Source organism: Pholis gunnellus (genome assembly GCF_910591455.1).
Source record: "Pholis gunnellus genome assembly, chromosome: 17".
Taxonomy (NCBI): Eukaryota; Metazoa; Chordata; class Actinopteri; order Perciformes; family Pholidae; genus Pholis; species Pholis gunnellus.
In genome coordinates this window covers 8,327,841-8,353,225 of record NC_136544.1, presented here as the reverse complement: position 1 = coordinate 8,353,225, position 25,385 = coordinate 8,327,841, and the positions used below count along the sequence as shown (strand labels likewise).

Genomic DNA, 25,385 nt, shown 5'->3' with positions numbered 1-25,385 from the left:
TGAGCGAAATATAAACAGCTGGTGTGTGTATGTTTAGAAACTCTTTAATCAACCTGCAGTCGGTGTGTGGAGGGCAAATGACCATAAGGCGTCCACCTCACAGCGCGCACACATTCCTGTGATGTGGATCTGTCACACTTTGCCGAGCTTTTGTATGGCCGAAGCCGGGCATTTCCTACCGACTGGACACAGTTTGAGGAGTTAAACAATTTCTTTATTTTCTTGTGTCTTTAACGACTCTGTCCACTACTGTGTCAATGATGACTGAGAACAATGAGATGGAGAGCGACTCTCAGCTCCAGCGCTCTCCAAGCACCATGTCCATCCAACCGATGTCATCCAAGGCAAGTACCCACATCTTTAAGCTTTGTTCCGTTTAACCAATACACTCTTATGTCCAGATCATACTATAATCTCTGTAACGAGGAGAAATTGAATCTCAACTTCGCAGAACAGTTTCCTCCACAGAAAATGTAAGCTCAATATTTTTTGCTGAATAATAGGAGAGGTTATTTTACCTGTTATTCCTCCTTATTATTCCGCCGGTTTGTGTAACATTCATTCTTCACAATTGCAACTGTATTCATCATGACTGCGTCACTAGGTGTAACCACACACGTAAGGTGTGATGTCACTCTGTCTCTGTCTGCCTCTTTCTGTCTGCCTCTCCAAATTCACTTCCTGCACGCAGGCACACAAACACACACGCGCGCGAGCGCACACACACACAAAGGGGATTTATGCTTCGCATTAATTCATACTTTGTATTTTAATGAGAATAATTTACGTGGTAGGATGGTTACAATTAATGCTTTTCATAGTTATTATTGGCTGATCTGCTTTTTGGTGATTACTACCTTTCTGCTACATTGCTACACACACACACACACACACACACACACACACACACACACACACACACACACACACACACACACACACACACACACACGCATAAATAACTTTTTATTTTATGCTGCAAGAAGGTTTATATTGCAATAAGCATATGGCCACATTTATATGTGCATTTTGTGCCTAATATGCAGAACGAGATCCCTTTCACCGCACAATGTGAGCTTCTAGTGTCCTTACAAAGTGTCCTTATATTCCATTCAATTTGTTGACTTCACTGTATAAACAAAGATTTTAAGGGCTGGCTTCCAAGTGCAGGGGCTGTGAAAGCCTTCTCAATGAATGGAAGGCTTTTAGGACACTTGATTCATTAGGCCCAAACACTTCATACAACTTTCTCTCAGCTGAGTCTCCGTCTCCACCTCTTGCCCCCCCTCGCCTCCCACGCACAAACACAGTAAAGTGACACTCAGATGCTTCATCTAAGTATTGTGAGAAGCATGAAAGTTGGCATTGTATTGAGCTTTCTCCAGTGTACACCGCTCCATTTCCCCATTCCTCACCAGCTAAGGAAATTGGGCGATCTCCTGTGTCAAGCAGGCCTGATTATTATTTGCACGATTCATCGGCTAAATTCACCACATCACAACCATTTATAGCACAAACTAATCGGACTGGCCATTCAATCAGCAGCTCTGCTCCTATCCAATGGAGTGATGCTGCTTTCGGTGAACTCTAGGGCTCTGTGAAGAATAAAGTGAGATTTCACTTGAATTTTCAGCTCCTGGCAAAGCTCATATATGTTTGATGTGCAGGTGAAAGGTTAGTTGTAACATCTTTTGAACTATAGGAGTCTATCAAGGAATCTTGTAGGAGAATATTGAAGTTAATGTCAGCTTTGCTCTGATATGCACAGGTGTGGTCCCAGGAGGATTGAAAATCTCTCACATCAATCTTCCACCCATATCTATTTTAAATACTTAATCAAGACCATTGCTAAAACAATAAAAAAAACACACCGCCACAGGGTTTATTTTTTGAAGGAATCTAATCAGACACATAGGGCACACACATGAATTAGATAAGGATGACAGGGCGCTCTAATAACAGACGCTCCCGGAAATCCACCAGCAGCACTTCCCCACAAAGATGGATATCAGAAATCCGTAACAGAGGAATATAGTGCCAGAGGATTAAGAAGAATGGAAGCATGGACTTTGTCCCTGGTTCCCAACAATGTACTGGTCTATTGCCAAGACTGGCTAAAATGTGATTGGTGGAGCAGATGAGATGCCTGAGCAGAAATCGGCAACCTATAGTGACGCTCTTTGTGGAGAGCTGTTGGATTGCAGGGATGGTGACGCTTTGGGAGCATTTTCTGTGATGGAAGAGCACAGGTAAACCTCTTCTTTTAGGATGAGTGCACAGGACCATCTCTGAGCACAGGGATACTTAAAATAATACCCTCCAACATGTTTTTTTTAGAGATGGGTCCATCTGGCAGCTTGCCAACTGTGTGACAATAACTTCACAATTCATCCATGTGCGTCCTTTTGGATTCTTCTTCCTCACTCAATGTGAGCACTTGAACACTCACACAGCCGGCTGAGTGTTAAAAGGTCTGGAATTGCCTACAGTGTGAAAATGAGAACTTGTCACTGCTCCAAAGCTAAATGACAAGTAGCTTAATATTAAACCATACAGTTTGTGGCCAAGTTTTGTTAAGTAGATATTTCACACTGGTGCTTTCATGCTAACACTTGAACACACAGCATGTTGAGTGATGGCAGCTTAATCTAAAGTAAAACCGCTGTAGCAATTTTTAAAGAAATGTGTTGATGTTCTTCTTCTCTGCCTGGCATTTTTGTATTATTAAATATCCAAGAGTAGAAGGTGTAAGCAGACATGAGGGAGATAGAGAGGGGTTTGCCAAAGTTGGTAGGATTCATCATCTGGGGACCATGAATACATGTGAAATAGTTCATAACAATGTTTTTCAGATATTTCAGCCTGGTAGACCAACAGACGGACGATGAGGTCGAAAGAAAGTGTGCGGGAAAAGCTGACAGGGGCATCAAAAATGGCGACAGGGCATCTGTCAGCACTGTGGAATAGAAGGTGAATTAGGTCATCGATATTAAAAGTGGTCTGGATTTATCATTTTCACCCAGCACAGTTTTAATTGTAGTTACATACGGTCACTTATAGTGAATGCTGAAGTGTTGCCAATCTGCAAGGATGATTTCTAGCGTCTTCGTTGTCATTTCACAAGTTAGTCTCCCAACATCTCTTTGATATGGGGTCAGATCAGTCTCAATAATCGCAAATGCACACAGATAGACTCACAAATGCATATTTGTGTTCATTCGCGTGAATCGGTGAATCGCGCTGAACACGCCGGTGAGGGAGCGCGGCTTATCGCCCTGATAGCCGTTCAACTGTCCGCCGTCAACTGTGGAAAAAATAACCTCTATTTCTGCTTAGTATGTGTTGTAGAAGTCCCAGATATCACGGGGAACCAAACGCCGTCATGTCTGGTTCATAACATAGTCCGGAGGAGCTCCGTGGATTTCATCGAACTGTATTCTGTATTCCTCATATCAGTAGAGACCGGACCAAACTATGTGTATAAATGTTATTTCGGAGTTCCTTTTTGTTGGTTTATTGCCGTTAAATCATAGCCAAATCAGTTTATGTTGTGTTCATACAGCTATGGTTAACAGCCGACGTGTGGCTTGCTAGACACAGTGAATACAGTTCGATGAAATCCACGGAGCTCCACGGAGCTCCTCCGGACTATGCCGCGCTCCCTCACCGGCGTGTCCAGCGCGATTCACCGATTCACGCGAATGAACACAAATAGTCCCCCGGCGAGAACGGCGGCGCGATTAACGCGGCGCGAATCGTGTTTGGTGTGAACCGCAGCATTACGCTAGCAGCCTAGTGGCCTCATTGTTTGTACCATATGGTTTACACACACATAGTTTGGTCCGGTCTCTACTGATATGAGGTATCGTAGAGCTCTGGGTGAACACAGACGGCTACAATATGTATGAATATGTATGAAGCTGCGCTCATGTGATTGGTTGAAAATGAGGCTGACATCTGATTGGCTACAGACAGGTCTATGTTGAAAAAAACGCATTTGTGAATCCAGCGACGGCAGAACAGTCTCATAAATCCGTACACGAATGTGAAGCGATTTGCAAATGAATGCAGTGCGATCCACACACAAATACACACAAATCCACACACAAATACATACAAATCCACACACAAATACATACAAATGCAGAAATATATTTGTGATTTTTTTTTTTACATTTATATAAATCGTAATTTATTTATTTGTGCATTGGAATGTATTTGTGAATTGTTCTGCGTGCATTTGTAAATCGAATATATTTGTAAATCCTTCTGTGTGCATTTGTAAATCGAATATATTTGTGAATTGTTCTGTTTGCATTTGTGAATCTTTCTGTTTGCATTTGTGAGTCTATCTGTGTGCATTTGCGATTATTGAGACTGATCTGACCCCATACTTTGAAACCACCCACTTGCAAGTTGTGAGTTCACTTCACTTTTCATTAACTATCACGACACTGATCCTGAGTGACACGAGCAGGGGAGTATGTAGCAGAGGGAGGCCGAAGTGGGCCACGGTCTTCATTGATTAATGTAACGCCTTTACTGCTGTGATGTTTATTGATGTGACACTGCAGGGAGAGGTGTGAGCTGTTGAAATACTGGACTCTGGAAGGCTACAAGTAGCTACAAAGATAACTGGCTGTATATTTATTTGTTTATCGCTGACAAGCGGAAGAAACCTATCTGTGAGGGAGATTTATTTGTTGACGTCGATGCTCACTCAGAAATAACAATCCCCCGCCGTCAGACACTGACAGCCATTGTGGTGTGAACTGAAAAATGGGTGGATGATGAGTTACCAGGGCAAAGCTTCATGGCGGGGTTAGCATAATGTGGGGGCGAAGAATTGCACTGCAGTGAGGGAAGTGGTTATAATCCTCGCTACTATTTCACACACAGTTTCTCCTCCATTAAATAATCCTAGAGAGACGGGAAGAGAAGTCTGTGTGTATGAGCAAGCATGTGATTGGCTGTCTGTGCAGTGTGTGTGTGTGTGTGTGTGTGTGTGTGTGTGTGTGTGTGTGTGTGTGTGTGTGTGTGTATACATGCATGAGTAATAGGGACAGAACGATGGAAGCAGCCTGTGATTATGCATTTCTTATCTCGTATTCAGAGCGGGAATCTGCCAGGCTGCCGTGCATAATGACAAACTTCAGCCAAGAAGGGAAACATTAGGACATGAAACTGGTTCACATTTTGATGTTAAAGTGTAATAATAAAGGCCCAAGCCCAAAGATTTCATGATATGTGTGATTCTTTAGTCTCTCCCTGTGATTTTTACTATTGTGCTAAATCTTTCAGATTGTCATTTTACCTCTGTTCAGTCACAGTTCTTTCCTGTCTCCTTATTTAAGGTGTACATCGCCTGCCCAAAACAGTGTCACACTGTGAGGGTGTAAAAACCTCCTGTACCAAGTTGAGGGTGGCTGAAACCACATATCCTGCTGATGATTTAGAACTGAATTGAGCCAGGAAACTCTGTCTTTCATAGCTCTGTTATCCTTCATGAGACTAAAATATCACTTAAACAAGGTCGAACACAGTGACGTCCACCACAGAGGAAAAAAAAACAAGTGCGACAAGCCCTAAAGGGGGCACCAAGCTGGGAAGAATTTTAAAGTGGAAATGACTAGCGACAGAAGGTAAAATATTGCATTTAAATGCACTTTGTTGAATAGCTTTGATACTGTGATTTAGAGCAGGGTGGAGGTGTATCTGTGTTGCAGTGGCTGTTTTTTCCCCCTATTATTGTTGCACTTCTTCTCTTCTGCTGCTGACGACACAGAGGTATTTGGCACAGTTCAGGAGTGAACACTGATAGAAAATTGGAGGAAAAAATTGGTACAAATCTGTCAATTTAACGCCCATGTACACTTGGCCGCTCTAGTGATGTGGCTGTTGGTTTAAGAGAGATACAAACAAGGCAGCCCTTACAACCAAGACCTTTAGACCAGATTCCAGACTGAGAGAGTGTATTTTGACCTTTACAACCTCTAAACAAAGACACAGCTGGAAAACTGGAAAAGCCTTTCCTTTTGAAATGGTCTTTAATGGCTGAATTATTTATAAAAGTCCACACTAAAGCACATCATTGCCACAAGCTTATGGTCACACTCCCAGTGGGACTGAGCCTTTGTTGCTCAGTTATGACTTCTGGACAGGCTGGAGCATCCCATATATATCTCAGCCGGGGCCCCAATGATGGAGGGAGGCCACATATTTGGATGAAATAAAAGCTTTATTATTGAATTATGTCTACTCAAACCCTGCTGTCCCTCTATGGCGCATTGATTTTGGACGTTTATGTTGGCTCCACGTGAGAACAACTGGGGTTTGGTATATGGATCGAAGATGTGAGAATTATGGTCTTTTACACGTTTGCTCAGGCACCTCGTCAAAATCTGGTCTACAGAGTATTGACTGTGTTGGTGATGCTTCTTTTTGGAGATGAAAGAAGATTGAGGCTGTTTTCATGGCAGACATTGTCATGAAATTGCTGGGGATCAATAATACTATGGGACTGGATCATACATCACAATCAGGGTTTCGTCTGTGGCGTAGTTCGGTTCGGCTCATCGCCACCGGCCTCTCACCTGTCTCAGAAATTCATGTGACCCGAATCAAACGTGGTATCACACTGGCTTTAACCATGATGCTCTCAGCTAATGTTCAAATGGAAGCTAACGGAAATGCTTTTTAGGCTCGCACGCACACTAACGGATGATTAGATTAGCTGTAATTGAGACATGTGCTCTACCCGGTGCTGTTATGCCAGCACTCATCTGCTCTGATTGAGAGAGCTCAGCACAAGACTGTGATGCTGCACAGAAAGAGTGGAGACGTGTGTCAGAGCACTGCACCGTTAACAAACATGTTTTTTAAAGAATACATACCCCCTTCGTTTAAGGCTTTCGTCTTAGAGTTTGATCTGTGGTTTGGAAAATCAGTAAGAACAACATTTGGTTTGCCAGGTTGTGAAAAATGCTTTTGGCTGATGTACGTATATCTTCCTCCAGCCCAACTTGCTCTCGCTCCTTACTAGAGAGTGAGAAGTCTCTGACTCTTCTTTAATGACTTACTAAAACAGCAGAATGGCTTTTTAGAAAGTAAGTCATAATGAGTCATGAGATCATTGGAGGATTATAACTACTCTAATGAGTATACATTCATGTTTACAATACAATCTCATTTCTGGAGCTTTCCACAATCTTCATCAGCAGATGGAGTTTGCCCAGTTGTCATAAAGTTGTACATGTTCAGATTTTTCTGAGCACCTTAAAGGAAAGGAAAGGTGATTTTACACATCAAAGTCTGTTTACAGGTCTTGGAGGGAGTGAAAACTACTATAACTAGTAGGTATAAATAAATGGTAAATATTAGAAGTTGTGGATCAGAGGGTTAAAAACGGCCTCCGTTTGTATCAATAATAAAGATAATTACATATACTTTTGTTTCTCCTGCTCTACTTTCACGTGTGCCTCATAAACTCGAATAGACAAACTGTTTTTGTATCTTACTCCCAGACGCGCGCAGCTGTAAACTGCATGTCCCTGTAAAGTCATTACATTTGGCGCTAAACAGAGAGGAAGCGCAGACAGGCAGAGCGTATGAGGCCTACTGATTATCTGTCTGCTTGTCTCTCTGTGTTGATCCATTCATTCCCTGCGACGCGGCCACACCCTCCCGCTGCTCTCCCGCTGCCACTGCATGTCAGGGTAACAAATGGCTGCCCACCCCTCAGGAAACTAGCATCATCGTCTGTACACAGACCCAGAGGGAAACGTCAGGAAACATGCATTTATCTCCAGCCAATCAATGCTGGACGGCTGCAGAGAGCAGAGCTTACAGACTGTTGCTGATGTTTTGTCATCTGATTGCTCGGCTTTTGAAATGCAGCGACCGTCAATTATTGAAAACTGTTTGGTCAATGCCACTTACAAGATACAAGCACGGTTGGTCATGTCAATACACACGAGAGAGCGTGCATGCAGTTTGCCATTGTGGGCATGTGAGTTTGGCCCTGTAAGGAGGAATCCATTGGCCCTGTATGCTTACAGCCTGTGGCACGATCAATCGGTCCAATGAGCAGACTCCATCAGATTAAGAGCCCTGAAGACAGGCTGTTGATGGATGATAAGGCTGTGTAAACTATCTTGTTTCATTTCACCACAATAGACCTCCTGCCACCACCTCGATGTATGGCCGTGAGTGTTGTCGATGAGAAAAGGCTTATCTTGTTTAACCATGGGCCAAATGCACAAGCTGCCCTATTAAATGTGACTGTGCAATATGCTTGGTCTTATACTAAAGGGATCATAAAGGTATCTTAGCTATTAATGTGTTGTTTCCATATGAGGCGATATTGCAGATCAGCGCAGAGTGTTGTGTTTATGGATGCCGGGATATTGCTTGTTCTGCCCTGAGGCCGTATTGGACATTTGTTATTGCTCCCAAATGTGCCACCGCATTCTTGCTTATCTTGTGTTTATTATAGTGTACCCTCTCTCTCTCTCTCTCTCTCTGTCAATGTGCGTGTGTGTGTGCAGCTCCAGAGACTAAAGCGCTCGCTGTCCTTCAAGACCATCATGCGCAGCAAAAGCGTGGAGAACTTCTTCCAAAGGTCCTACAGCGACGCTCGCCTGCCCCCAGATTTCATCACTGACCCACCGCCTCCTTCTCCCCCACTGCTGCCTGGCTCTCCTCTCGTCGGCGACCGCTCACCGTCCATTTCACCATCTCTAAGCCCCAACCCTTCAATCTGCTCCCACTCCCCCTCTCTCAGCCTTTCCCCATCACTGCCCATCAAGCCTCCCCGGCCTCAGATTACCCACTGTTTCCAGGACCATGTCTTTCGCAAGCCCACCAACTGCCAGCACTGCAAGCACATGATAGTGGGTAAGGTCCTCAATCTACTCCCTGGACTCTCTTTGCTTTTTTCAAGCCACCGCTTAGCATTTCTGGCCTCCCTCTTTGTTAACCTGGCATCCCATTTATAATGCACATACACTTTGTTGCTTTGCATATTACTATTGTTATGACTTCTACTACTACTATTATAAACACTTTCTGCCAGAAAGAGCATTGGGCAGAAAGACTTTCGGCTAGCTAACTATTGCTAAATTAGCATTTTCAACTTGGCTCGTTGTAAATAGCAGCCATGTGACTATTCTTACTCAAATTTACTCCAATTTTCTCAAATTTGATTCAGGATTTGACTGTATGTCTTCATTGCAGCTCTCTCTGTGTTTACATCTGTGAAAAAAAACATTGGATTATTAACAGGGATATAGTGCTGCAGATGTGTGAGCGCTCTCATCCCTAATTAGCCGCTCACAGTATTTCTGCTGAATCTACTTCCTGTCACTATGATTGATTACAGATTGCAACCTGCTCCTTTGCGCCTGTGGTGGGTTGTTTTTTTCATGTATGGTTGGTTTATTTGTGTGATGCATCACCTTACTCTAGCTGTACTCCTCTGCAGTCCCCAAACGCAGTCCAGCCTCTATCTCCTTGTTACGCTGATTAGGCAGAATCCATATTTGCTCTTACAAAGTAAAAGCAAATGTTTTTATCGAGCCATCAATTTAGTTTGTTTGTTGTTTCTGCTCCCTGATAGACCTGTTGATGTCATCCCCATCTGCAACAAATCCAGAAATCTATTTATCTTTGCTTTGTAGGATGAAAGTGACTCAACCTCTTAATCATTAAACACATGCAAGAAACAACATTGCCCAACAAATGAAGGGGAAACATCTCAATCCTCAGAGGCTTTTATCACTGAAGTACTTGAAAGATGAAAAAGCAAGACGACTCGATGCCAAATCGATTTTAATTGAAATATCTCCAGCTGGTGTCCAATCTCTCCAGGTTGTTTTGGAAGAGGAGCTGTTGATTATGAAGCTGTTAGTGTCAGTGCCAGCTTGATAATACGACAACACTTTATTACATTCTCTACCTGAGCAGAAGGAAACCTGCTCATACGATCTGAAGGCCACTCTGGTTTGTCAGGATTGTCTCCCTGTTGCAGATCTGCAGCCTGCTGTGTAGCCTTGTTTCATTTCCGTGGCTGCCTCCATGTCTGCGTTTCATCTGCTCTCATTCTCTCATCTTTGTCCCTCTCTGCAGGAAACTCCAAACAGGCTCTGCGGTGTAAAACATGCAAGATGGCAGCTCACCTGTGGTGCACCTCAGAACTATCGCAGCAGCCATGCTACGGGAAGGTGCGGAAATACTCACAGAATTGTGATGATTTGATTTGATGTCCTCGTATATAACATTGGTAGTTTTTCTCAACATGTTCACTGTATGTCTTGGTTTGCTCAATGCTGTGTCTGTGAATCAACTGTTTTTTTGGCAACATTTTTGGCGCTAACTAATCACTGCTGCGGTGTTCTTACATTGTAGGCCTACTTCACTTCAGACAGTGTGGGAGACTTTTCTTAGATTTCCTGTTTGTGACGTTTGTGTATGTGGTAATCTTGTTGTTGTCTGTTCAGCCATGGTGACTATAACTACCCAGTTCCTCCGTTGTTAATTCCAAACAATCTGGAAATGTAAGAAACAAAAAACATGATACATTTCAGTCTGTTTGCAGGATATGCTCTCTGTTAGCATGCTTATCTAACAACCCAAGATTCGCCACCTCAGTCCAGTCTTACCCCCAATTTATCTGCATCTTTAACAGCCAGATTATAAAAACACTAGCAAAAATAACAATTTTGAGTGCAATCATTTTGTGTTGTCAATTGTTTATTTCAAAAATTAGAACATAGCCATTGCCGTAACAAACGCATATCAGACAGGGACCGCTGTTGCCATGGTAACATCATGGTGATCACGCATAATTTAACCTGAGTTTTTTTAATAATAATTTCATGTGTTTTGTGGAACAGTCTTAAGGACAGTGTTCAAATGAAACCAACATTCTGAGAAAAGTTTCAACCCACAGACGCAAACACTGGAGCTCCCGACCTGAGGAGTGTAGTGCACTTGGTAGCAAATTGGGAGTGATTTTAGACAGAGCTTTTGTGTTTATCTTCTAGTACAGGGCAGAGGACATTAGCATGCAGCAAGAGGCGAGACCTTCTGAGAGCCACTCGGACAATTTAAAGAGCACTGTGTTCCAAACGGCTCTGTGCAGTTTGACAGAAGAGCACAAAGACGGAGAGAGAGACACGGAGAGATAGGGGAATCATGAGGGCAGCGAAAGGCAAAAAATATCACCGGAACAGAACCTGGGTATCTTTTCCAGAACAAAGGTGTCACACGGTTGTGTTTCTCATCAACATAATATGACCAACTGAGTGGCTCATTTGCAAGTCAAGGGAAAGACAAACCGATATCTCAGCTGAAACACTTACTCTGCTTAATTCAGTGTGAAATTGCACCCGTGCAGAGTAGACACACAAGCATAATCACATGCCAATGCCTGTGTGTAAGCCATGTGCATACTGGTAAGCGGGCTAAGTGAATTTATTGTTCATATTTAGCTTCAAAGAGAGCTACGTGTTGCCCCAGTTTGTGACTTGATGGCAGAAATTAGCACTTTTTCTGCAGCATGTGTGTCTTGATGTGCTTCTGATTCAGTAATTCAGAAATAGGTCTATTAAAGTCTTACAGGTACTGCATGAGCTTCTTTCTGTTCTCCTCCATTAGTCTGGAGCATTCAAGCGAAACTTCAGCTCGCCAATGCTCGTCAATGACCAATTGTCTGTCGTCAAGGAAGTTCAGCCGAGTCAAGGTGAGCATACCCGAGTGTGCGTGTGCTTTATGAGTGAATGCAAATGTGCATTGTTATGTATGCGTCCCGTGTGCTTTTGTTTTGTGATGTTGCTCTTGTAGCCTTTTTTTGTTTATTTGTAGATTTTTGTGTGCTTGTGCATGCACTGTAATAAAACCAGAACTGTCTCCATCTCACCTGATGACCGAGGAGCATGAAGTGGGAAAATGTAAAGAGGAAGATCAAATTCAGCTTCTCTTGGAGGCTGACGGACGGTCTGCATCCTGAAAGTATGTGAATAGATATTTATAAGTTCTAATGTTTATGTTTTTATATTTCTCTTCATGCTTTGTACTGTATAGCCTTTGACAAAGGGTTTTATTTTATTGTCTGGCACTTCAATTTGCAAGTGTTGCCTATTTTTTGATTGGTCTATACGTCCTAACTAGCTCTCTGCATCATGACATCCCTTCTGTTTTACCAAAAAATGTAATTTTGGATACAAACCAAATTTTTACTTCGGGGTGCACAATTATGGAAGTAAACAAATCTGACATTTCCTTGTTGTCCCTTTTGTGAAGTACAAACACATTGCTACAAGCACAGACTGTTGTGTCCTAAAAGTACCTGAATTTGTTCTTTCAATCATCATCCTCTCTGATTTGGAGCTTGTTATTCTTTGAAATACCTTTTGGACGAACATCTTTGTAGGTGATACAGTCCCTTCATCTCATATACGGTGTGCCTCGCTGAATCAGGGTTAGCACCTCGTACTGTCACTTCCTCGCTCTATCTATGAATCAGGGCACAATTGACCTACAGCCCTGTCATCACCCAAGAGCTGAGCACCATGACGCCTGGGACTCTGCCAAGGCCAGCTGAGACTGCAACCTGCCAAACTCACAATCACACATTGCAAAGTGTCCTCCTAATCAAGCAAACTAAAGACTTGGTAAAATACTGAGCTCATGTTTACACATATTAATATTAGATGCCATTTTTAGGATAGGATACTTATAGACCCTGTAATTTACCATCAACTTTTGTCAGAGCAGTTTATTCTGTCATATTAAACCTCATTTACAAGGGTGAGAGTCTAATAGCTTCAGGAGTGAAGTACTTATTAACGCTCTAGGTTGCAATCTTTTAATGACAATTCAAATCGGATTTAGCTACCAATGGAAATTTATACAAGGATTTGTTTCTCTTTGTACACAAGAATAACAGCTGTGTTTGGTTAAAGTGAAAGTCAAAGAGGAAACAAACTGTCAAACTGTGGTTGTTATTGAATTGAATGTTCAAGATAATAATTTGTCAAAGTAAGCTGAAGTCACAAGAGCCAACGGTGATGAAGGTACATATGAAGATAGATATTAAGCCATAACATATATAGAATCCTCATGTCTGCACTGCAGAGAAAGCTGAAGGTCAGAGACTCGGTAAGCGTCATTATTTGTATAGAGTCCCTGAGCCCACCTTATACTGTTTACTCTCTTCCTCTGCTCTTTGTAGAAAGGCCTGCTTCAGTGAAAATGCAGCAGTCAATTTAAAGCACACTTGAGCTTTATCACCTCGGAATACTTACACGTATCTAGTCGCAATAGACATTCTTGCAGCAGAATTTCTATTTAATTTATCACCTGACGGGAGCATGGACACGCTGACTTCAATATTAAACTGAATATTATTATGAATTCATCCTTCCAACACACACACACACACACACACACACACACACACACACACACACACACACACAGAGTACTTCTGGCCCTGCAGAAAAAAACATAATTATGTCTTCATTCAACTCGTGTTGAGCTGGACGGAAAGAAGAACAGCAAATTTAATTCCTGTCTTCAGAAATACTCTGATAGCACAACCATCTACATGAAATGTAGCAATGAAGCCTTGCTGAGGATTTCCATATTTAAATCTCATCTCCTATTCCCTTTCTACTCAACTACAGCTCCAGATATATTCCAGCTATTAAAACTAAGACATATCTCCTGCCAATAAGTGTAAATGTGAAAATAAATCAAATCGTGTAGAATGATTGGAATGTCTTGATGTCTCATTAACTTTTGGCTGATGTCCTCTGTCAGATCTAAAGTGGGTCGCTTTCGTCCAGTTATATTTAGACCCTCTGGTTCCTCCAGATTGGCATAGTAATAATAATGCACAGTGTTATCTCTGTGGGTAGTCCAAAATGTGTGCGAAACTGTGTCTTTGCTTGAATAATTTACAGTTGTGTTTGTCAATAAAGTGAACATAAGCGTGTGCGTGCGTTAGTTTTATGACTGTGTATGTGGTTTCAGAGGCTGTGCGGATGCGTGTAGATCCCGTGTATGCCGCCTTGCGCTACGGGACGTCCTTGGCACAGATGAGCCGCTCCAGTTTTGGCAGTTTGTCAGAGTCGCCAACACGCAGCCTGGTATGACATCATCAATGGTGGTTGAGGGTAGAGGACGGTTGAATCAGTGTGATTAATACATAAAGTTTTTACGACATTGGTCAAACTCGCTGGTGAAATATTGAGACCGTAGAAACGGTGTGCAGTGATTTGTAGCGTATAAACTCCCCAGTTTATAGTTCTGCCATATTTTGTAAAAACGCTACAAATCAGCAACAAATAATTGCGAGAATTGGCTGGATGCTAGGTTACTGAGGATTGCGCTCTAAAGGTATAATTTAAAATTTGGGGTCAGAATTAAATGAGCAGATTGATTTCATGTCTTTGTAGTAGAGCGGCATCAATCTTCTCTTCTCATCTATTGAATTGAATGAGAAAGTAAATAAGGCAAAACAATTTCCTTGAAAATTAATTAAGGCTTTTCCACCCTTTCGAGGGCATTTTAGTCCCCTACTTACTACAACTTGGCATATGGTGAAGTGTTATAATTGAGCACCAGGCTATCTATCTATGAGGAGTACTGTATAATGAATGACACTCTGGTCTCTGTGTTCTTCTCATTAAACATGTAGTTGAACCAGTGTGCAAATCGTCCTAAACCCCCACTTGTTTCATACATGACCTATATATATATATAGCATGTATGCAGATCATTGTAATACACTGTGAACTACCGATCTGTGTGTTGTGCATTCCGAGCAGAGAAAAGTGTTAATCCCACTATCAAATGCATTTCTTTGACATTCTGCTACTAACATTTAATTGTTTCCTCTCTATTTCCTTATTTGATAAGGGGGAGGGAGGTGAGGAGATGCAGCAGAGACAGTACAGCATGGAGGAAGAGATAACTCAGGAGACAGGGGGTAAACACGGCTGTGTGTCTGTATCTCCGTGTATGTGGATAGGTATATGTGCTGTATGTCCATGCCTATGTGTGCCTATGCATATGTTGTGTTTACCTGTGCATGTCTGTCTGTGTGTGTGTGAGAGAGAGAGATTTACTTGTTAAAACATGACACGCCTGTTGGCATATGTGTGGTTGTGTGCATGCCTGGCACCTTCTAAGACAATTTCTCACCACTCTCAGACATCCCTTACCCCGACGTCGAGATCGAGAAGGAGGAGGATGAGAGCTGCAGCCAAGCTCAGACTCCCGCAGAATCCCAGACTCCCGCAGAATCCCAGACCGCTGCAGAATCCCAGACCCCTGCAGAAGCTCAGACCCCTGCAGAAGCTCAGGCTGCTGCAGAGGAGAGCAGTGCGATGGTACCGCTCTCTTTAATCCCCCTTGCGCAGACTCTGGCCCCTTGATGTTTTCCTCCCCAAGCGTGTATTTCTGTCTCACTACCGGTGTCTCCCTGTGTCCAGGTGCCCAAGCGCATTGAAGTTCACTCCATCCACACCTATGTAGCGCTCTACAAGTTTCTGCCTCAGGAACAGAATGACCTGGAACTTCAGTGAGTTAAAGCCAAACAGACTGCCTATGGCAAGCATTTTCATGTCTGTGGACATGCAGGAGTGCTTGTGTGGTATTGTGTTTTTGCTATTGTTTGTGTGAGTGCATTTGCTTTGTCTGTATTTTTGCCCCGGCTGTTGTTCCTGCAGGATGAAAATGTCCCCACCATCTGCAGAGGACGGTGTCAGGGCGCCCTTAAGGACGACTAATTATAAACTCGAAGCCCATCACTGTCCCCTTATAGAGCTAGCGACTGAACTGTGTTCCCAGCAGGGGAGAGGATAAAAGCACTGAACAACTGAGAGATGAAAGGATGGGCACATATACAGGGAGATGGCATGAAGCTAAAGATTATTATAGGCAGACAGAGAGGGAGGATGGGAGAGGGGCGGAGAAAGTTAAGTGCAAATATAGAAATAAAAGCTACATAAGATGGAGAAGAACGAGGAAAGAGAAGAAAGGAAGGACAGAGCAGTAAAATGAGGGCAGGATGTGTGGATGGTTAGGGGACAACAGAGGTAGATTCAAGGAACTGTTAATAGCCATCTGTGCTGAGGCTCTGTGTGTGTGACTGCACAATATACGTTAACTAATGAAAGCATAATGTGTCTCTGCGCTTCTGTCGGGGTTTGACCAGTATGGACTGCAAAAGACATTGGCTACATTTGTTTCACCTGCTCTTTTCCTGCTATGACAAGTCAAAATATGTGCTGTGAATTGTTGGGGCACATTAGGGGAACATGGGACATTGCTTATGTTAAAGCTTTCAGTTTGAAGGTTTATTTAGTTTAGCTTTATTCATAGTTTTTGATAGGATCAAGTAGCAGCTCCTCGCAAAAGTAGGGAGGCTGAAGGTTTGATACGTTGTATTCTTTTGACTAGTTACCAGTTTACACAAAATCCTGTCATCAGTCATCTGGATCAACTGTTTCTGCCTCCCTGACTGTGGGTGCACAGTAACAGGAAATACTAATGCAACATTCGATATATTATGTCCAAATTTTAAGATTGTGACATTAAATTCATGTAATCAAACATGTTAAATTAGACCCTCCATCCGTTATTGGAGGACTGTTAAAAGGGCCTTTTTCTGACATTGAGCGAAGCTGCTGTTCCCACAGACATCAGTTAAACTAGGCTAATCCCACTGTTCAACATATCCCTTCAAACTGCACGGAGAGACCTAAAAAAAGGCATCTGCGAGTTTGTCTAACTCTGGCTGAGGTTTAGAATATTTTCTCTGACGTATCCAAAAACTAAAGTCTGCATTTAGGTTCGAGCTGTGCTTCTGGGAGAAACCTCAGTGAACAGAATACTTGTTTCATACTTGATAAATGCCCAGTATCAGTTGAGATATATCGGGCTCAGCCTAGTTGGTAAGTTTAGGTAACTGTGTGCAAACTAGTGCGTGTGTGTGTGTGTGTTTGTGAGCGATGATCATATAGGGCAGTAGTGAGAACAGACACCCAGGAGACGCAACGTACAGAGCATTTGGAACAGTAATTTGTATCTAGGACAGTGTGTGTGTGTGTGGGTGTGTGTGTGTGTGTGTGTGTTTGTCTGTGTGGAAAAGTCATCAAAAACGGGTAACATTATTAGCATTCAGGCCAGGTTGGCTGCAGATTAGATCCAGCCTTCAGCACTGCATTAGACGCTACAGAGTCGTATTTCATGTAGACCTCATGACTTTAGTGTCTGCTGCTCTGTAACCTCTGCAGTGGAACACAAAGACTCATTTTAACCTCCACAGCTTTGTAACTGTGGGTACTACTGCTAGTTTCATAATGTAATCTTTTGTCCTCGCACTCAACTCTTTTTTTTCTTTCTTTTCTTGCTTGCTGCTCTCACTCTCTCACCCCCTTCATCTCCCCATCACATATCCCACTCTCGTCTCTCCTTTTCCTCTCCACCTACATCACCTCCCTTCTTGCCACCTCTTCTTTCTTCTCCCATCTCCTCTCGTGTCTTATCTCCTCTAGGCCCGGTGATCGTGTGCAGGTCACTGACGACTCTAACGAAGAGTGGTGGAAGGTGGGTAATAAATCACTTGCAAACATCTGTGTGTGTGTTTGTTTGCGTGTGCCTGTTCGTGCTTACCCATGTTTGCGTGTGTATTTGAGGGCGCAGAATTGTGAGTGTGTACGTGCATTTATTAGGTGCATGTGTTAATACAGGTCTTTAAAACAAGAATTTAATGAATAACACCGTTTCCAATTTTCCCTGTCATGAACATGCAGGCAGCCACAGACGGAAATAGAATATAATTTTCTCAGAAAATGACCAAGGACATAATGAACTTGACTAGTGTTGTAACGTCAAAGAGCTCTTTATTGAGTCTGTAATGAACGTCACTCGCTCCTGATGGAAACAAATGTACGTGCGTCCGGGTAAGAAAAAGGAAGATGCACGCAGACTTAACTCAAGTGCAGAGTCTGTGTATCTTCCATTAGCGGACCAGTATTTACAAGCACTTACTCTGTAGTCATTTAACACCTTTAATCAACACTTTCACTCCAATGAACCTTTTAAATTATGGTTTGTGAATCACTTCATAACACATCAACAGCTGAGGCAAAGGGAGATGAACTGTGAAATATTGCTGCTTATCGAGGTTCACCCATACATCATCTGTCTTCACCAGCAAGCAAAGCGTAGCACTTTAATCTGCTGTTTCTCTAAATACATGGAGAGTCAATCTGACATTAAGGTGAAGCAATTTCTTGTTTCCATTTAAAAACAATTACTACCTTTTTTTTTTTTTTTAGTGTTCTGTCTTCTTAAATTGTTTCTACACTTGTCTCTGCAGCCACAATAATTCGTCACTGCACAATTAGAAATGTGTTGTTGTTGTTGTTGTTGTTGTTGTTGTTGTTTCATTTTGTTTATAATTTCCCGTTATAATTCAGAATGGAGATACTGAGATTACTGGTCTCTTGTGTTTTCCAGGGCAAGAGTGGCGACAAAGTCGGCTTCTTCCCGGCCAACTTTGTGCAGAGGGTCCGGCCAGGAGAGAGAGTGTGGCGGGTCGTCCAAGGCACTCCCGGCAACCGAGAGAGAGGACACATGGCCGTGAGGGAATCCCAGGTACACTGATATTATCAAACCAACTTATCTTTCCTTGCTGTCATTCATTTTGATACAACTTAAAGAACTACACTGACAATTTGGCTTATGAATCGTTTGTCATCTTAGTCTGTGATATATTTGTGGTGCTGACATTATCCCGTGCAGAGTTGCAGGGGGCTGGAGCCTATCCCAGCACACACTGGGAGAGAGGCAGGGTACATCCTGGGTGTGATCAAAGGATTGGCACCCAAATTATTTGTGTCTGTATGGCGACTATAGGGCTCATTTTTTCCATTATTGTCGTTCCAGACTTTCAGCAAGAAGATGCACTAATAAGTTTTTATAAAAGATCACTTTCAACCAATTCTCACTCACGATTTATTTCCCCACACAACCAAAACATGTTCCTGCTGCTAAAGACTGCATTGTGTGCATTGTCACCATTGTTTCAATAAAAGGGACAGTTAACTCCAAAATCAAAAATACATGTTTGAGAGAAGGCAGACATCTCCACAGCCGATATCTCAAAAACTATCCAATTCACACCAAAACAATCTAAAGAACAACGTCTAAGAATAATATGTATTTTAGATTTTTTTGGGGGGTGAACTGTCCCTTAAGAGATTCTCTGAAGCAAAGCTCTGAAAATCTTCTTGTAATCATGAAAGAAATGGAGCATAAAAAATGATTTCTAAATGATAAGGTAGAGTATTTCTTTTATTTACTCAGGTTTCATTTTTCAATTTTGTATTCAAAATGATTCCTGACAAATAAAGATGTATTAAGCATAAATTATGTTGAATAATTGCAGGCAACTGGCAATAATTGCCAGCTTGTTCATTCATTATTTTGGCACTGTTAATTCACTAAGAAAACGATTATAATAAACTAAGTCCCTTCATTTTCTGCCAAAATGGATATGCGTGTTTGCAATACCCCCAATACCCACCTATGTTCTCGCAGATCAAATTCCCTAAATTTAGAAATAGTTAAGTAGCTGTTACTTTACAGAAAAATGGAGCAACTCAGTTTTTGTCAATTCCTTTTAGATCTGCGTTGGAAAGCGTGAAGACGGCGAGGTGTTTCTGAAACTGAGCAGCGGAAAGAAGAGAGGGTTGGTCCCAGCTGACTCCATAGAGGAGATCTGAGCTTCTGGGCTCGCATCACCATCCTTCCACTTCTACTTTCCCCTGGGAGGCACTCAAATCCAGACGATCACCCCCCCCCCCCCCCCCCCCCCCTACCCTGCCCGCAACAACCAGTCCTGAGTGACTTAAGCCAAACACAGATAAACTGGATGAAAAACACACACTTCTGCAAAGAGCTGGAACCTGATGAACACATAATTTCCGGTTGAATTGATTTATTGTCTTAAAAAGAGTGTACAGTTACGCAGAAGTCCTGCTTTTAGAAAGGCACTGTTTCTCAACAGTCTAGTTTTGTCTTTCCGATTCAAAAAATCTATGAAAAAATGCTTTAAATATGCTTGCTAGATGACTGTTCACATTTAGTTTCTTCCCATCAAAGAGATGAAAAGGAGGCGGCTGAGTCCTGTCTTGGGAACATGATGCCTCTGTCAGTGTCCTTTTTCTTATTTCTGCCCACTCCATATGTTTCAACCTTTTCTGCTCATGTCAGGTCTCTGGCCTGGAGACTGATATCACCTTCATGATACCAACACGAGGCACCCGGCCAATGACAACTACCGCCAGTCAGAGAATGTTGCCCCCATCCAGACAGAGAGGAGGAGGAGGAGGAGGAGGAGGAGGAGGAGGAGGAGGAGAAAAAGATGAAAGCAGGAGTCCCGATCTGAAAATCCTCAGCAGTGTCAGGCTGAGTTATAACTGCACTTGCCGACTTGAGAGTTCAGAAATGAGAGGATTTTCAAAAGAAAATGGAAGTCTCTGGGGATCTTTTCACAGGAAACTTGAAAACTTTCCCCCTCTGACTTTTCAGAATATATGGTACAAAAATATGTGACCGCATATTTTTTTATTTCTGGTAAGAGAGCATGAATCAGCCGACAGAAGGTCAAAATTTGCAAAACACACATTTCCTTTTCAACCAATCTGTCTTCGAACTTAACTATCAGGAATTCCTTAAAAGTGTTTCCTTGCCTTTTCTTTTTGACTAATGGAATCTCCATACAGGAATACATTTTGGTGTAAAGTATCTTGTTGATATCTCAGAAACCGCAGTGATCATCTGGGGTCTAAATCTGTTGTCTTATTCTTTGAAGCTAAGATGATGCAGGAGAAGTCAAAAAGATGGGAGATGAAACTTGAGAGCCTCTCTCGCGGACAACAGGGAGGGTTACCGTACTGCGTTTGGCTGGTTGTTGAGAGCGTTAAGCAAGACCCTCTAAGCGTAGCAATGGCAGTTGCTGTTCCCCTGTTCTCACATAAAGGAGCTTGAGGGGCATAAAAGCGAAGAGCTTGTTGCAAAATGTTGCTCGGCGTTATTACATGACTTCACTAGAGCTGGAACAGTGGGAAATAAACTGCGGCCAGTTTGCCAGAAAAACAACAAAGTGGGAATCTTCTGACCGTGACAAGGAGTCTGAGTTTCACTGACAGCTCGGAGGAGGACACAGGAGAACAGGGGGAGGAGGAGGTGCAGTGAGAGGAATGACATCACTGTCGAACCATTATGAGTCAGTGTGTGCATGCAGGTAGTGGCGTACCCATGCGTGCACCAGTCATCATTGATAAAATGTCAGCCTGTCATCCTCATCTTCTGCTCTCCGTTTGACCTCTCTCGTCCTTTCTTTATTGAGGCCGCTGTTCAGTTATGAGATAAAAAAGCAAAGGCATTTCTTTTTCTTGTGGTGTCCAGAGGTGCACTTCTGATAGTTTAGGCCATCGATTCATTCACCCATTACTTATTTAACAAATTTGATGCATTCTTTAAAAGGACATTGTGTTCCAGACACAGAATACACGTACTGTCTCATGAACATGTGTCACGGAAATGTTGGTTTAAAGCACAGAATGCAGCCGTAGAATGATGGCGCGGAAAAAATTATTTAACTCGTATGTCTCCATTCGGAGCAGAGAGATAGCTAACATGATCCTTCTTGCGTCTACATTTCAATATATGTGAAAAATATAACGAGAAAAGCACTTTATTTTGTGTCATAAGTTATTTTTGTTTAGGTGTCTCCTAGTGATAGCTGTCGTATTCAATAATACCTCCAACGTCACGTCCGTCACCCTGAAGCTCTTTGGTCAAAGGGCTGATGGCTTGTTGTATGTCAGATGTTTCTAAAGTCATAAAATATCAGAGATGGAAAAAACAGAATTACACAGCAGTATGAACATTACGACCATTCTGAAGAAAAATGGCATCAGAACACAACTGGATTTATGACTTTTACCCATGTAAAATTGTTATTTTGCATTGTGCCTAGTTTTATGTAGCATCACATGTTCACACCTTTTGAGAATTCAAAATGTTAAGTATGTGTTTGGATGTATCCTGAGCCAGTCATTGGTTGGCCACACACCTCATTAAAAGATCTTTACAAAACAGTCTCTGCCCTTTCCATGTACACACATGACATGGTTTGCACACGGACACGTTGAAGATACTCCTGCATGTGTGAATGCTGTTGATCACATCTGCATAACAGTTGGTGTTTTTCTGCATCTGTAATCATATTGAAGGCTGTAAAGATGGCAGAGAGCTCCTAAATAACGCGGCTTTAATGGGACGTTTTAGTGCCGTCCATGCACATTGCTGTGCACAGAGAAATGCCAAAAATTATTCTGGAAAAAAAACGTGGTAGCATAAATATCACATAATGGCACTGTTGGAGGGAGAGTGATTCAGACCTTTTTATTTAATAACCGCTAGCTACATAAACTGGAGGAGAAGTGATGACATTTTTAGCAAATAACAACCGGTCAAATCAAGGAAACCAACACGGATTGGTTTTACTGATTAAGTTTCATTTGAAACATAAATGAAAATGTAGTCAATTCATTCACTTACTCAACGGTGAGGATTCTCAAAAGTGCATGTCATTATGTAGCAGTAGCCAATCACCCTGAAGCAAAACAGTTGCCCTGAGTCAAAAAAAAGAAAATTTTACACCAGAATTTACAATAAGCTGTTGTTGAAACCTGTTCACTCTCTAGTTGATGTGGATGATGTCTTAAACTGTTTTCAAGTCCAGGCTTCTGTGAAGAGATGTACGTCACACAAACTAAAAGAACTCAAACAAGCGTCTGAAGACTAATTTGACCTTTTTGTCTTTTTTTCTTCTGTATCCTGTACAACAGACTGAAGCTTGCTTGGCTGCATTTGTGTTCATTGGTTTACTTTTTTAAACAGTTTAAAGTTGTGTTCCTCAAAAGTGGTTTGCATTATGAGTCACAGTTAAAGCAGAGCTGTCGCTGTTTTGCGTCATGTACCATAAACTAGTGGTGCAACGGTTCAACATGACCATGGTTTGGTTTAATGCGTCTTTTTGGGACACAGTTTCTTTTTTGGGTTCGGTTTGTTTTGCACATTAGGAAGAAGAAAAACATAACCATTTCCAACGTGTTCAAACTGCAAAATACATGCATAGATAGATTAGTTGATTGATTGATGGTGTCTGGTACCTCATCAAATAATTAGCATGCCTGTTAGTAGTGCAACGGTTCAACAAGCCCACGGTTTAACTTGTATGTCACTGATCAGTTTGTTTTTTGAGTTTGTTTTTGCATTTCTAATGTAAATTTGTGCTTGAGAATATATACACATAGAGAACTGTTACCATGTACAGTACAGTGTTTGTTTGAGAACATTTAGATTTGGCTGCTGGCGGATGTTGAAATCATTTTGGGCCTTTTTTGGAGTTTTGAAGAATTAGTGTACATTCTGACATGGAACTGACATTACAGAGAATAAACTATGGCAACATTTTCATTTTTGGCTGAACGTTTTACTTACTTGTAAGCCAACTCTGCTGATGCATAATGTTTGATTTTTGGCTATAAATTTGGTTTGTTTGACTGCTATACCTCTATTAACACTCGACAGTGCTTCCCATCTGCTGTGACTCAAAGCACCGTGACTCTTCTGAAGCTGATGAAACTTTGCCAGTGTGGAGGAGTGTTGTTGAACAGTTCCATCTTTCTCTCCCTCTTGTAATCCTCTCATTTCATTTTTCTGGCTCCATCTGCCTCACTCAATCCCTCACTGTCTCCTTTCTTACTCTCACCTTGACGCAGACCCTTAGACTATCCTCTGTCTTACTGTAATCTTCTGGCTCTGTCTCTCTTTCTGTCCTATCAGTTTCTGTCAGTGCGTTCATGCCAATGAGAGAGAGACAGAGAGAGAGAGAGAGAGGGAGAGAGGGAGAGAGGCGCAAACAAAGGAATGACTATCCTTTCCTCCTTTTTTCCAGCTCTTGTTTTGACATTACTTATTAATACAGGTATTGTAAGAAGGCTCTATCTGGACTCGCCTCACCTGATTTGATTATGAAGAAATATCAGAGGAGGTGGGGATAATAATAATGCCTCATTTCTGCTGGCTGCTCCAGCTCAGCTTGGCCATGACGTCAACTTTCTGAGGTAGTAAAGCAACAGGAGGGGCACAATTAGGGCCTGGTGTAAATGTGGTTATTTCTGAAATCTGGCCCAGTGTCATATCTGGCTGCAAAGACCCTGCAGGGATTGCTTGTGCTCCTGTATAATACATGTCCACTATCATTATTCAGAATGTCCCCTGCTGTTATTGTTACGTCTCATGACCTTTCGCTGTGCCTCCAAGCAAGTGTCAGGACCAACAGCCTCTGCGCCTTCTGTCCCGGTCCAGGTGACCAGAGAGCCATAACATCAATAGAGACGGACAGAAAGAGAGAGAGAGAAACGGAGAGAGCATCAGCTGCTGGTCTGAACATTGTATTCCTCGTCTTTTATCTCTCATCCGCGTGTTTCGTTTTAGTTCACATCGAAAGTTCCAGTGTGGTTTGGGTGCGGACCAGAAATATGAGGAACAAGAGAAAACGAAATCTAGTTTTTCTTGACAGCTGTGCATTAGTTAGCTCACATCTTCACCTCCAGAATCCTCAAATGTTTATATTCTGCCTTCCAATACCTTTTTATATTAAAAAAATCTAGATGTAGGAATAATTTTTTGTTTTGTTTCTTAAATAAGTCAAAAATCTGAACCAGGTTTTCACTGGAACCGTAATTATATTCTGTACCAGATACAAAATTGACAAACCCTAAATGAAAACCCAAACATAATCCCTCTTTAGCACAAATGACCATGCCATGTAAACTCCAATAAAAAAAAAGAAAATTACAATGAGCGCTGTCTCATGTGGGAAAAGTCACACATATGTTTATCATATTCTCCTCCAAATTTTGAGCAAAACAGATTTCAATCTACCCACTCCTCCAACACACACACACACACACACACACACACACACACACACACACACACACACACACACACACACACACACACACACACACACACACACACACACACCCCTTCTTGGTGTTTATTTTTATAATGCAATTTTCACACTTTCTATTTCTACAGAGAGCCAGCGATTATCGAAGCAAAGCAAATCATGACAAGAGCCGCTGTCAGGGGAATCCAAATGCAAAAATAAGGGTGATTAAATGAATAGTCTCTCTAAATATAGAGGTAATCACATGTTGCTAAAACACACTAGTATATACACACCCACACAAACATACAGACCTGTCACTGATACTGGCGTACAG

The 25,385-nt window shown here is 42.1% G+C and overlaps 1 protein-coding gene across 1 annotated transcript; it reads left to right on the top strand.

The window, feature by feature from the left end:
• Window positions 1-257: 257 nt before the first annotated feature.
• LOC306709218 (SH3 and cysteine-rich domain-containing protein 2-like) lies at window positions 258-19,799 on the top strand (the record flags this gene model as incomplete). The annotated part of the gene is made up of 11 exons (XM_079177285.1): window positions 258-344; window positions 8,547-8,895; window positions 10,126-10,220; window positions 11,656-11,740; window positions 14,035-14,150; window positions 14,923-14,992; window positions 15,217-15,395; window positions 15,498-15,586; window positions 17,565-17,616; window positions 18,532-18,669; window positions 19,701-19,799. The coding sequence occupies 11 exons, from the start codon at window positions 258-260 to the stop codon at window positions 19,797-19,799; spliced, it is 1,359 nt and encodes a 452-aa protein (XP_079033411.1).
• Between the last annotated feature and the right edge of the window lie 5,586 nt (window positions 19,800-25,385).